Below are 14,053 nucleotides of genomic sequence, written 5' to 3'. Positions count from 1 at the left end.
CTGTTTGAGAAAAAAACACACAACTCTCTCCAGTGAAATCAACCACGTCTGCCCTTTAATAACGACCGTGATTTAGGTGTAATTCCCCAAAAGAAGAAAAGTCCACGACAGTAGTGAAGCTTTTCTACGATTAGACGTAAGTGAGCCACAGTTTTAAAGAAACCTTAAGTCCAAGCTATTCAAAGCAAGCAGGATCTTTTGTCCAAATGGAGAGCAGGGGTCACTGAGGACAGACATACGGACACGGGCCAGACCCGCCCCACAGAAAGCATGTGGATAGCGCACTCAGGGCCACGCGCTGTAATCGACCCCACGGAGAAACGAGACGGGCCACCAAGCGCCACATAGGCTGAGCCGATGCCGACAAGACAACTCAATACAGAGAACACGTTCTGAACGTTCCTGAGAGCGCCCCCGCCCCCGCCCTGAGGCAGAGGCCCCGCTGTCCGGCCCCTCCAGCAAGTGCAGGGCAGCTTGGGCCCCCACCTGGGCCCTGACCTGGGAGCCCTGGGCACCACTCACCTGGGGCCCATCACCACGCCTGCCTTTGCATGGACACGTCAAAGTGAGGTGTCCCAGGGCTGCCCTGCACACTCGGGGGCCAGGCTCCGTCATTTACTTTGGTGGTTTCCCCAGGGGCCTCCAGGATTTCCAGTTCTGACAGACCGCTGACTATTCTGGAAAACTTCAGCCAATTAACCAACCAATGCTGAATATCTCTGCCCTGATGTGTCCGACCTAATAACCGTTTAAAATGGCAAAATGAGCTAAAGAATGAACACCACAGCCTTTGCAGGACCTCAAGTTAAAAAGAAAACATGACTTCACAGACAGTTGGGAACGAGAGACAGGACCCCCGAGAGGCCTGCTAGCGAGGGCCCTTCTCACAGGAACACGATGCTCAGACGCGGGGTCCGCTCCAGGCAGTAGCGGAGCCCATGGCCCGGCTGAGCCGCCATCACCGCCTCGTCACGCAATTCTTTTCTGACGCTACAGAGGCTGAGGAGAGTTCGCCAGCACCGTCCCGTATCAGTTTAGGCAGAAAGTGCTAAGCTCCAAACTGGCGTTGTGTCAGCCTGCACAGCGCAGACCTCCTGGAGGTGGCGGGCGGACGGCACCCGCCCTCCAGCGGCTCCAGCTCAGGCCTCGAAGAGCCTGCGGAAGGCGGGCCCGACCTCGGCGACCATGTCAGAGGTGGTGGTGGCGCGTCCGTGCTTCTGGAAGGCCTGCTGGCTGCACTGCCGGGTGAGGGCGCAGGCGCCGAAGGCGGCCACGAGCAGCGGGCTGGGCCTGCGGGGAGAGGTCTCAGGGGCGGTCACCGCACCCCGCGCATCCTGCCTGCCGTCCCAGGACCCACGCTGGTAAGCTCGAGTCTAAGGGCCTCCGAGGCAGCCTCCCTACAGTGAACACAGCCGGTAACCGGGATATGGACGATCCTGACAGACCAGCGTCAGAAACAGCTGTGCACGTGGGAAGGGTCAGGACACGGCTGTCGCCCCAGGTGACCTCACACAGCACCTGGTCAGCGTCAGCCCGCTGTGTTCTAGGACCTGGAGGATGCTGCGGCCGGGCACACCTGCTCACTATGTCGCTGAGACCCCCGGGGACACCTGCTCACCACGCCGCTCATACCCCCACCCCCAAGGACACCTGCTCACTATATCACTGAGACCCCCAGGGACACCTGCTCACTATGTCGCTAAGACTCCTGGGGACACCTGCTCGCCGCGTCACTGAGACCCGGGACACCTGCTCACTATGTCACTGAGACCCCTGGGGACACCTGCTCACCATGTCGCTGAGACCCCCGGGGACACCTGCTCACTATGTCGCTGAGACCCCCAGGGACACCTGCTCACTATGTCGCTGAGACCCCCGGGGACACCTGCTCACCACGTCGCTCATACCCCCCACCTCCCAGGAACACCTGCTCGCCAAGTTGCTTATACCCACCGCCCCCCCCCCCCGCCCCGGGGACACCTGCTCACCACACTGCTCACACCCCCCGGGGACATCTGCTGGCCACGCCGCTCACACCCCCCTGGGGACACCCGCTTGCCACGTCGCTGGACCCACCAGCACCGTTTGCACACACCCCACAGGTGTGCTGGTCAGGTTTGCGGTGACCCTGCAGCCTGGCACCATCACTGTGGCCAGGATGGGTGAGGAGAGCAGAGATCTAGTTCCCACGGGGTGGGGGTGCCCCAGCTCTCTCTACGCCACCTGGGGAGGGGGCCCCCCAGCTCAGAGCCCGAATGCCTCGTGGAGACTCATCTGTCAACGTGAGCTCCCCCCTCCTGCGTGTCTGCCACCACGACAGCCGTTCTGAGAGCAGGCGCCGCAGAGCCCCGAGCAGCATCTCCCACACCAGCAGGGGTGGGAGCAGGGAGAACCACCCATGCCCCGGAGGCCATCCACCCAGGGGGACAGGGCTGCTTCCTGTGGCCAGACCAGTGGCAGGGATCAACTCGGCCAGCCCTGGGAGCTCTCCCCGTGACACCAGTGCTTCACCGGGAGCATCCCAGTCTGCTCCTCACTATACGTACGAGCCGCTGAAACAGGAGGAACGAGATAGGACTTACCCGCCAGTCTTCTGGGGGCCGGTCCGGAGGGCCCAGTGTGCCAGGACGCCCAGGGAGCCCGACAGGAGGTCCCCCTGCCCCCCGCACCTGCGGCCGCTGCCCTCCTGGCTGCACACGAGCACTGCAGAGGAGAGGACGCGTTGGGGGCGCCCTCCACCCTCCTCCCCGCCGTCCCCACGTGGCAGCCTCCAGGCAAGCACGGCAGGAAGCCGCCCCTCAAGCAGCACCCGGGGTCTGAGGGGACGAGCACGCCCACCCCAGGGCCCCTGTCCTCCAGGAGACTCGGAGCTGGTGGCACCCCGGCTGGGACTTGTCTGCACCGTGAGAAGTTCCTTTTTCTTTGAAAATGTCTGAAACAGAGGTGCCTCTGACTGTGTCAGGGATCAGAGCACCTTCTAGCATCTGAAGAACCCACAGGTCTCAGGGTCCCTCAGAGAACGCTCGCTGCGTCTCCTGTCCAGCGTGTGCGCGCATGTGCGTGCGCGTGGCGTGTGACTGCGTGCAAGTGCACACACGTGCCCAGGCCTGTGCTTCTCTGGCCCCTGGTTCTCATGACCCGGTCAGCAGCCCTGCGTGTCCAGCTGTCTGGCCACTGCCCGCTGGGCCTGGCGCCACCGGGGGGCTGTACCAGCGGGAGGGCCCTGCGGGGAGCAGAGGCGCTGCGCGTTGAGCCCGGAGCCCCGCTGAGGGCACGGGCAGGCGGCCTCCAAGGCTGTGCTTGGTGCCCGGGGGCTCCCGCGCCACCAGCTGCTCTCTGGCGTCTCCTTTCTGGGCACTCTGGTGAACTGAAGGAGCAGCAGGCAGACACTCAGTGCCCGAGTCCGTCTGCAGTGGGGGCCCCCCGTGGGCCGTCGCACACGGCAGGGAAGGAGCATCCACCGCCACGCCGGGGCCAGCCCGGGCCAGCATGCCCCACCGAGACCACCTCCCTGTGCAGAACACTGAGCAACAGGGCAAAGCCAGGCTTCCCGAGGCTGCGGACAAGCGGTCCTCCTGGGGCTGGTGCCCAGCGTGGCTGTGCCAACTGGCTGACATGCGGGGTGGCGTCTGCACCCACTCACCCTGCTCGCCATCAGAGATCACGTCCTGCTCCCCCTTCTGCACCACGGTGACGTTGCCCAGGGCCTGGCTGAGTCTCAGCACTGCTCCGTGACCGTCCCCTCCCTCCAGGGGCGCCCCCAGCTAGACAGGACCAGAGACATGGGCCTCATGGGACACGGAAGAGCCTGTCTGCCCGGGGCCCAGCTCGTCTGGGGGCCTGCCTGGCACCTGCCAACAGCCAGACGAGCTCAGCCCTGAGGCCCAGACCATCCGCGCTCCAGGCGGACAGCAACACAGCCCTCGGGGCAGAAACACCGCAGGGCACCCGCCCCGACCTGGTCCTGGCGGAGTCAGGACCCCGGCCCATGGCAGGGAGTCTGCAGGTTTGCCCGAGTGACACAGCTCTGAAGGATAAAGAGCAGACGCACGTGGGCTAACACGTAAGGACGCTGGGTGGACAGACGCAGCGGACCCTTCAACAATTTCGGTGTGAATGGCGCGGTCCTTACATGTGGGCTTTCTTCCACAGTAACTACAATCAGGATGGCCGAGTCCACGGAGGCAGAGCGGCAGGTGTGGAGGAAGCGCGCGGAGCGAGGGCCGGCTGGCCGACCCTCAGGCTCTCAGTGGCGTGCAGGCAGCACCTAGCCCCATGCTGTGCAGTCAGTGGTGCGGATTGATCTCATCCTCAAAAACCCTATGACGTGGACCCCGTCCCACCCCACCTCTCAGAGGAGGGCATGCAGGGCAGGGACAAAGCAATCGCCCGGGGGGGTGCCTGGAGGCCAGGCTGACCCCCGAGTCCACCACCCAGGTTTCACCCCGTCAAGGACGCTAACCGGAGGATGCTCTGGAGTGCACGCAGTCACCTGCTTGTGCCTGGCTGACTCACCACGGCCTCGGACAGTCTGCCGAACTCCACGTGGTTGGGGGTGAGGACCGCCTTCCGGTAGCCCTGGATGAGGGCTGGCTGCTGGGCAATAAGCCAGAGCCCGTCCTGCGGACGAGGACGTGGGTCATTCAGGAGCGGCCGAGGGGGCTGCGGTGAGGAGGGGGCAGGGCAGGGGCCACACTCACTGCGTCGATGACCACGGGGACACCCCTGGCCTTGGATGCTTCTAGAATGCCCTGCAAGAAAGGCAGGCAGCTAAGCACTGAGCCCGTCGCCTGAGGAAAGCTGAAAGAACAGCAGTTCTGACGGATTCCACACCAGGCCATCAACACACACACGGGACTCATAAAGCAAGTGTGAAACAGTGAGAAGAGCCCCTCTGCAGGGCCAGCCTGAACTCTGAACACGTGAGCCACAGGACCAGCACTGGTGCTGGCCCCCAGGCCAGTCCACGGAGGCCGACCCCAAGCCAGCATCTCCAAACTCCCAACAGTTGTGGACCCTCGGGATTCGGGGTCACAAACCTGACGCCTCAAGAAGCGCCCAGCTCTTCTGTTTTTACGAACCTCTCGTACGTCACATTTCATGAGTCTTTATATGTGTGACCGTGACCATCAACAGTGAACGAGGCTCGACGCAAGTGTCCTAAAGCCGACTGTGGCGATGGCTGCAAACTCCGTGAATACACTGCCAGCCCCGCAACCGTGCCCTTTAAGTGACTGAGCGCTATGCCATGTGAAAACCTTCCTAAAATCGCCGAAAGGAAAAGCAGGAACCTGAATCCCGGAGAAACTACCTCCCTCCCTGAGGTGGCCGCGCGGCAGGGGGTCGCTTCATTTACTGAGGTTGCTACAGGCCGTTCAGTCCATTCACTGAAAGCGTACAGTGTGCAGCCATCACCACAATCAGCTTCAGGATGACATTCTCATCAGCCGAGAAAGGAGCCCCATACCCGTCCTGCCCAGGTGCAGACAGGCTGTTGCACAGGTCACGCCAACAGCGAACTCGCTCAGGAAAGACCTACTGAGTGTCTGTGATTGGGCAGCACCCGAGGGAGCCGAGAGGGGGTGAGCAGAGGGCACGCCCGCCTGCTAGCTGGGGCCCGGTCCGGGCCACAGACTTGCCAGCAGGTCTACGCTGGCTCACTCCCAACCTCTAACTCACATGCTGCGGAGTAGCTTTTATTTTTTTTTTAAGATAAACACACTAAACGTTTTATTATGCATTTCTGAAAATAATAAAGAACTTGAAGCACAGAGAACCCCGCCTTTCATCACCTTAAATTCACCCCCAACCCCTCTTGATACAGATTATATTTTCACGTGTCTATAAAAATCACTTTTATTTTAGTTTTCTGGATACAGTATTCCTTGACTGAGCACAGCCCACGTGTCTGTAAGACGGTTCTACGAAAACATTAAAGTTAAGGTATTCCAGGCAGATAACATGTCAAAGTTCTTTTGCGTGCTCGCCATCTGGGTGGGTGAGGACAGGCCCTCCACACGGACCGTCTGTAAACAAGCACCCCCTGGCATCAGTCGCCGCCCTCGGCAGCTCGGTCCCTGCGGGGCCGGCAGCCGGTCTGTGGCTCCAGAAGGACACGCGCTGAGAGGCTGCCGGAGGGGCGCCCCCGACCACACCGTGTGCAATAACTGGGCCGACTGTCGGCACCAGCGTCACAGACGCGTGTCCTGGGCAGCCCTGCCCCGCCTGTGGTGGCCGCTGGCCCTGCTCAGCGACAGGCCACAGGCTTGAGGACGCGGCATCTCTGGCCCCAACTTCCACTCCAAAGGCTGGAACGACGAGTCGTGGAAGGGGCCCTAAGTGAGGACATCCAAGTTCTCACTCAATTCTGCTAAAGCCCACACATGCCTGCCCTTAACCTGCTCTTTACTCATCGGACGGCTCGGGAAGTACAGCCTGCACACACACCTCCATCAAATGCACGCTTACACGTCCAGTGAGATCATCAGAACTCAGAAGCACCCCCTCCCCCGGGTCACAGTGACAGGGAAGCCCCTGGGCACCAGCTGTTCTGAGTCCCGCGCCAACCAGGCCCGTGCAGAGCGCTCCGCAGACGTGGCTCTCTGTGACCGGGGCGCGCCGCCCTCACAGGAGCGCCAGACCGCAAGCTGAGCAGGCTGCTGGCGGCCCCAGCAGGGAGGGCACCGCGAGCATGACCCGAGCCAGGCCACTGCAAATGCTGCTTGGCCCCAACGCCGGGACCTGCATCACGGCAGGACCCGCAGAGGCCGCCCCAGCCACAGCACGAGGGCCCGTGCCCCGCAGGGAGCCCGGCCAGCAGGTCTTGCTCTACGTGCATCTCTCACACCCCTTCCTCCTCCGTCCCCAAACCCCAGCTCCCCCACCGCAGGACGACTAGCAGCAAGAGACTTCCCGCGACCAGAGCAGGCTCCCGGGAGAGGCCGCGGCTACCTTGACGTTTCCCAGCAGAGCGTCGTCCCTGCCGAGGCCGGGCCCCACCACCAGGGCATGCAGTCGGGGCAGCCACTGTTCCATTTCGTGGACGGCCTCCGGGCTGTCCCTAAACAAGAAGAGACGCGTTGGCGGCTTATTCTCGTGTCCTTTATTAATCCAACTACAGACTCTGGCAGATTTCCCCCAGGGGCCTTTTCCTATCCCAGGCCCTGAGCCGGGGCTCCTCCAGGACCCTCCACTCGGCTGCAGGGTGCCCTCCTGGCCTCCCCCACGCCCACCGCCCCCAACTCCCATCTGCTCCCCGCTGCCTCCACACCAGGCCCTCCCCCCACACCCACACCCCTGCCTCCCAGTTTAAACACCATCCACCAGGCCCTTCTCCTCCGCAGGGCACCCCCAGGACCCGACTAGAGCCTCCCAGTGGGACCCCTGCCACTCCTGGGCCCCAAGGGCGTATTCTCAACAGTGGCCTGACAAGCCTTTTACAGCATCAGGCTCCAGCAGAGTCCCTGTGGCGTTCACAAGGCTGGGCAGGCACTTGCAGAAGCCGTGGGCTCCCGTCTCATGTGAGTGACGCCAAAGCCTTTTCGACGAGGCGCACGGCCACCTGTCCAGTCGCTGGGCAGTCCTGAGCGCCCACACTGAGCGCCTCTAGCGGGAGCACCTACGCCCTTTCCCCGCCGCCCCGTGCCCGTGGGCCACACTGGGGCCATGCCCAGTGCCACTGCCCGCCACCAGCCCACGCACAACCGCACCGGCCTTGTGTGCACCCTGCGTTCCCTGTCCGGGGACGCCCGTGGCCCCGCCCCACTCACAGGATGGGGTGCACGATCAGCTCCGGGCTGTAGGACTTGATCACCGGCGCGGCCTCCTGGGTGCAGAACACGTGGGACAGATCCGCGCCCTGGGGAGGGGCACAGCAGGCCGGCTCAGGCGGGACTCGCCTGACAGACGCGCAGAGCGCACGGCCCTGCCGCAACCGCCCGACCCGCAGCACAGTCCGCAGGTGCGCCGGCCACCGCAGCTCACCCCCCGCCAGGAGGCGGGTGAGAAGGCCCTGGCCAGTGGCAGAGCCTGAGAAAGGCCTGGAAGGAAAGGCCGACACTGCTGCCACCCAAGAGGAGCCTGGTGTGCTGCAGTCCAGGGGGTGGCAAAGAGCCGGACATGACTGAGCGACTGAGCAAGGGGCAGGTCAGCAGCCACCGTGCTGCAGTCCAGGGGGTGGCAGAGAGCCGGACATGACTGAGCGACTGAGCAAGGGGCAGGTCAGCAGCCACGAGAGGGCGTCACTGTGAGGTCTGCGGGCTGCAGGGTCCACCTCGCGGTTCCCGGGCTGCCAGGCCTTCGGGATGCGCGTGATCAAAATGTCCGGGCTGTGGCCACAGTGAAGAGGTGTCCACTGCTTGTGCAAGGCTTGAAAAGGCAGCCCGGGATCACTGTGGCAAGGGGCACTTCTAATATAACCTGAATTTAAGAGAAACCCCATCTGAGTTCCTCTGTGGCTACACAAAAGGTCAGGGTAGCTTTAAAGGTGTCTCTCACCCGAGGTTACCTGAAACGTTATTTAGATTTCTATCAGAAAACATCTGTTGCCATCATATTTAAACGATCTGACACTTTCACTAAAAAAATCCTAACAAAGAAGCTATAAGCAAACTTACCACTTTGAGAGCTGAGATTGCTGCAAAATAGGGGGCTCCAGTGTACCTAAGGAAATATTCAGTCAAAAGTGAGAATGAGGCAAGCACTAGCCAGATCTCAACAGGAAAATCATCTCCTAGTACAGACTAGGTCAGCAAGATTTCCATCAACTGAAAAAACTTTTTCAATTCCAGGAATAATTAATTGCAAAATATAATACCATCTACAATATCAGCAAAAATCATAAACTTTCTAGGAATTAACCTTATAAAAACACATGGTAACTGTACAGAGAAAAATTTAAAACCTGTTAAAGTATAGCAGAGATGGACACTTGATGAGATGACTTAACATTATAAAGACGACACTTCTCTCTAGACTAATAGAGACATAGAAAGCACTGGAGTTACCAGAAATGCCCACGGGAACACCAACTGAACAAGACGGGTTCTGTTGGCAGGAAGGATGGGTGGGGATGCGTGCTGGGGGAAAACCAAAAGACAAAAAATCCAGAGGTCTGAGAAGCCAGCGAGAGTTCGCCAGAGGCCTCTGCATCGAGGGGGTGTGCTCAAGGTGATCATGGACCCCCTGGACTGGCCGGTGCCCCAGGGGCAGGACCCAGCCCCTGAGAGCAACAGCGAGCGGAGGCCACAGTCACCTCGCCCAGTAAGGGCCCCTGCTTTCTCTGCTGTTCAATCAAACGTTCCTCATGGGAAAATACTGTCACAGCATCAGCTGACACTTGGGAATGATTCCTGGAATCCAACTAGACAGACAGACGGATGGGTGGATGACGCATCACTTACTCCCGGCAGCCTCCCACCACGCCGATCCTTCCATCCTGCCCTTTGTGCTTCTTGGTGGTTAGCGGAGGGACCACATTTCTCACCAGCTGTAAAGTATTTTCCATGTCCTTTACTGAGTGTGATTTATGCAGTGAAAATGCTCTTTTTAATGCTGAAAAACAGGGAAATGTTCAGAAAGATAAACAGCTATCAATATATATATAAAAATAGAGGCATTAATCAAAATACTTCCCAAAGCTGACTTAACATGAACGCTGCAGCCTTTCAGTCAGTGGCCTCATGATTTCATTTCCGTAAGAAAATGAGGTTTAGAGGCAGCACAACACTAACACCTGTGGTTAGGCACCAGATTTACTCTGAAATGTATCGGACGCCTTGGAAATCGACTTAACCCTTCAGAAAGCTTTCCTAAATGCACTGGTACTCACTGAGCTACACATAGTCACCCCATCTCCCCGCAGGTGTGCTGGGCCTCTTCTCCCCTCTGTTACCTTCCACTGTCTACTCAAGCCAGACAGGTTCATGTTCTTCCCAATTTAGTTTCCTAGTCTTGGCTCCCATACTCAGTTAAAGATACTAATCGAGAATCTAATCAACTGGAAATGACATTCTAAGTAAAGAACACATCTTACACTGGGCTCAAAGTGGTTTTTCACTTTTCTGGCCATGCCACAAGGCACACAGCATCTTAGTTCCCTGGCCCGAGATTGAACCTTTGCCCCCCGCCCTGCCCCCCACAGTGGAAGCATGGAATCGTAATCTCGGGACAGCCAGGCAAGTCCTCAAAGTGGCATTTTGAAATAGTCTGACCCCTGAACTGTCTATAAAGAGCCGATTTTCATTGGCCTTTCTTGAAAAACTTCCTGCGCTGTATGTTTTGCCATTTTATTTAAGACATCTGAACTGTGAGAGAAATTCTATGTTCCATGGAGCCCAATGTATAAAGAGGCAATAAAGCACGCATTTTCTCCAGAATTAAAGGATCTTTGCTGATACGAACAACACTTTCACATAAAAGGCATCCAATATTTTTATCTTCCCATTATCTCAGCAGTGGAGAAAAACTACACGTGGGTCATAAGTTCAAGTGAAGACCAGAGGCTGACTCAGCTCCATACTGTAAAACAGCTTTATCTTAATATTGCTCATACTGTTTTACCTTTCATTCAACAAAACTATTCAAGGAATATTCTTCGGTGAGTAGATGTAAATGCCTCCTTAGTTGATACATCAGATGCTTAGACCCCCAAGATGTAAAAAGAATATTAATTATCATCCAACCAAACACCTTCCCACTTTCTTCCAAATCAACACAGGATTAAAACTCCAAACAGAACCACTATAAACCTTTGGCCATGAAAAGGCACAGGAAAGCCTCTGCTCAACCATCAGCCTAGCCACTGACCCTCAATTCCGGCCCAACCTCACACGCCACCGAGGTGCTGGGCCAACAACCAGCTCACACTCCTCGCCCCTGCCTCAGTCCCATCTGCACCCCAAATTCCCAGCCACACATTGTCTTCCCACCGTGCACAGTGGCTGGGAGACACACCTGCGTGGGCACCCCGGCCAGCTGCAGGACGGGAACCTGGGCTTTTACAGAATTTAAGGGCGGCCCTGCTGACCACTGACGGCCGTCTGTGCGGTACCTGTTTCAACATGACTGGTCAATGTGAGCACATCAGAGAAAGGCCGCCCCTCCAAACACCCCAGAACAGTAAACACGGGTACTTTCTAAACACTGGAAGCTGAACCCAAACTTACCAGTCACTCAAGGATTACTCTGGGTTCCTTACAATGTTCTGGCTTTATGGGTTACCATTACTTTAACCTAAGCACCTGGCTACACACACAAAACCACTAAGGCTACCCCTCTGCCTCTGCAGAATGCTGTGGGCAGGGTTCCCACCTGTGACTTAAGGGCTGGACTCCACCCTCAACCACCTCGGACAGAGTCTGGCACAAAATAAGCCGCTCAGTAGATGTCTGATGAATTAAAGGCATCGTTGGTTCACTCTTTAGCGGAAGCCAGTTTATCCTTCTTTTACAGACAAGGAACCTGAGACTCAGAGACAGACCTGTGAAGACGCCACCGTTACGAGTGGATAAGCCTGGGCAGAACTCGACGTTGCACCAAAACGCTGTCATTTTCAGGCAGAAAAAAATTTAATTAAAAAAAAGTCAATCACACCACCAACCAAAAGACAAGTCAAATGCTTCTCATGTGCCTTCTGAAAGCAATCTGTGATGGGTTAAAAAAAAAAAAAAAAATCACTGCTGGAAAAAAAAAAATCGTATCACTGTTGAGAAGTACAGTAGCTTTCGTTACCTGCAACTGTATGAAGGCAAAGCGCAACTCACACTGCTCATCCCTAACATCCACCTGAGATGAACAGTGTTCCAGAAAGAGCTGAAGGAAGATCAATTAGATTTCCCTACACTCCACAGAGAAGCAAGTTTCAGCTAGCTCTCTAACACACAGCATCTGGACTGTCTCACAGAAATGCTGAAACATACACAGCAAAGGTAAGGATAAAAAGGCCTTGAGGAGAGGCAACCTGAAATTTACCCCATTAAGAAATTTGTCTTCATACAATTCTGAATCTGGAGGAACGGGTCAAACCTGTCTGGTTTTTGTTTGTGTTAAACCAATGTGGCTGAGGAGGGTTGAATAGATTTCTTTACTCTGGGCTGTTTTCCAGAATTACTCGCCACTCACAACTGTGCGGATCGCCAACAATTTCATGTGAACTGTGGCTGATTTGGAACCAGTGGCAACAATCTTTAAATTAACCTGGAGATGCCAGAAGGCCAGGAGGGGAAGTCAGTGACCTGCAATTCTGGTTTGTTTTTTGTCTGGTAAAAAGTTCAGCAACTCGGCCTCATGATGAAACCTCAAGCCGACTCAGAAAATCTTGCCAGACCGCAGCACAGTGTACGGATTTTAGACAAACAGCGACCAACAAGATTATCTCCAAGCAAATCGCGGCAGAGGGGGCGTGGGGGGCCTGGGCGGGCGTGCCGGGGGAGCGCGGCAGCGGAGGGACCTGGGTGCCCAGCAGCCCCGCAGCGCTGCCCCGGGGCCGCTGGCGAGGGGCACGCCGGCCTGCGTCTCCCCGCTGCGGGCCCTGCCCGGGGGGGGGAGCCTGGCTCAGAGCCCCCTTACAGCAGGATCCCCACGCCGCCGTGACAAGGGAGGCCCCCGGCCAAGCGGCGGCGTGAAGAGCGTCTCCAAAGCCTCGTGAGGACCAAACGCGCCGAACACCGAGGGCGCGCGCGTCCGGCTCGCCTGCTCCGCCCCCCGCCTCTTCGGCGGCCGCCCGCGCGGCCCCGCGGCCGCGTACCTGCATCCAGCGGCGGCCCGTAGAGCGCCAGCGCGGCCGAGAGCAGCGCCACCACGGCGGCGCCGGCGGCCGCGGCCCCCGCCCGGACGGCCATGCCCCGGAAGGCCGCCAGCGCTCTTACCTGGCGGGCAGCCCCGGACCGCCCGGCAGCCGGGACCCACCGCCATCCGCGGACTTCCGGGCTCCCGGCCGCCCCCGCGCCGCCGCGGCGGACTTCCGGGCTCCCGGCCGCCCCCGCGCCGCCGCGGCGGACTTCCGGGCTCCCGGCCGCCCCCGCGCCGCCGCGGCGGACTTCCGGGCTCCCGGCCGCCCCCGCGCCGCCGCGGCGGACTTCCGGGCTCCCGGCCGCCCCCGCGCCGCCGCGGCGGACTTCCGGGCTCCCGGCCGCCCCCGCGCCGCCGCGGCGGACTTCCGGGCTCCCGGCCGCCCCCGCGCCGCCGCGGCGGACTTCCGGGCTCCCGGCCGCCCCCGCGCCGCCGCGGGGACCGCCGCTGCGGCGGACTTCCGGGCTCCCAGTCGCCCCCGCGCGGCCGCAGGCGTCTCGGCTCTGTGCCGACTTCCGAGCTGCGCGGCCCGCGCTCTAGCCTTAAGCCGGGCTCCTGGCTCCCCGGGTCTCTGACCCGGGCCCGCTGCGCCACGGGCTGGCCTCCGCCGGCCCCTGAGGACTGTTTTGATTTGTCTTTGTTTTTGTTTTTTTTAAAGAAGTATTTATTTTATTTATTTGGCTGCACCAGATCTTAGCCGACAAAGGTCAGTCTAGTCAGTTCAGCTCAGTCGCTCAGTCGTGTCCGACTCTTTGCGACCCCATGAATCGCACCACACCAGGCCTCGCTGTCCATCACCAACTCCCGGAGTTCACTCAGACTCGCGTCCATCGAGTCCGTGATGCCATCCAGCCATCTCATCCTCTGTCGTCCCCTTCTCCTCCTGCCCCCAATCCCTCCCAGCATCACAGTCTTCTCCAATGAGTCAGCTCCTCGCATGAGGTGGCCAAAGTACTGGAGCTTCAGCTTTAGCATCATTCCCTCCAAAGAAATCCCAGGGCTGACCTCCTTCAGAATGGACTGGTTGGATCTCCTTGCAGTCCACGGGACTCTCAAGAGTCTTCTCCAACACCACGGTTCAAACGCATCAATTCTTCGGCGCTCAGCCTTCTTCACAGTCCAACTCTCACATCCATACATGACCACAGGAAAAACCATAGCCTTGACTAGACGGACCTTAGTCAGCAAAGTAATGTCTCTGCTCTTGAATATGCTGTCTAGGTTGGTCATAACTTTCCTTCCAAGGAGTAAGTGTCTTAATTTC

At 58.7% G+C, this 14,053-nt stretch overlaps 1 protein-coding gene across 3 annotated transcripts; it reads right to left on the bottom strand.

Moving 5' to 3' along the window:
* Nucleotides 1-39: 39 nt before the first annotated feature.
* On the bottom strand, nt 40-12,964 carry NAXD (NAD(P)HX dehydratase). 3 transcript variants are annotated; one of them, XM_052649981.1, is made up of 10 exons: nt 12,867-12,964; nt 9,402-9,552; nt 8,616-8,661; nt 7,770-7,858; nt 6,952-7,060; nt 4,701-4,751; nt 4,516-4,620; nt 3,644-3,764; nt 2,583-2,703; nt 40-1,290 (listed from the first exon to the last, which is right to left on the bottom strand). In XM_052649981.1, the coding sequence occupies exons 1-10, from the start codon at nt 12,910-12,912 to the stop codon at nt 1,140-1,142; spliced, it is 990 nt and encodes a 329-aa protein (XP_052505941.1). In that variant the 5' UTR covers nt 12,913-12,964; the 3' UTR covers nt 40-1,139. The 3 variants fall into 3 exon arrangements, with proteins under 3 accessions (XP_052505941.1, XP_052505940.1, XP_052505942.1); XM_052649980.1 differs by lacking the exon at nt 12,867-12,964 and adding an exon at nt 12,746-12,839; XM_052649982.1 differs by lacking the exon at nt 12,867-12,964 and adding an exon at nt 11,311-11,373.
* Nucleotides 12,965-14,053: the final 1,089 nt, after the last annotated feature.

This window comes from Budorcas taxicolor, chromosome 12, assembly GCF_023091745.1.
Source record: "Budorcas taxicolor isolate Tak-1 chromosome 12, Takin1.1, whole genome shotgun sequence".
NCBI classification, from domain to species: Eukaryota; Metazoa; Chordata; class Mammalia; order Artiodactyla; family Bovidae; genus Budorcas; species Budorcas taxicolor.
Note: the sequence above shows the minus strand (reverse complement) of the source record. Positions and strands in the feature narration are given on the sequence as shown.

What these genes read in the sequence shown, in the direction of transcription:
- NAXD (XM_052649980.1), bottom strand. Translation starts at nt 12,839, where the DNA reads ATGGCCGTCCGGGCGGGGGCCGCGGCCGCCGGCGCCGCCGTGGTGGCG. An exon ending in GATCTCTGATGGCGAGCAGG is followed by an intron (nt 2,704 to 3,643) that starts GTGAGTGGGTGC and finishes TCTCCTCTGCAG; the next exon opens with TGCTCGTGTGCAGCCAGGAG. An exon ending in GGCCCCCAGAAGACTGGCGG is followed by an intron (nt 1,291 to 2,582) that starts GTAAGTCCTATC and finishes CTCTCCCCGCAG; the next exon opens with GCCCAGCCCGCTGCTCGTGG.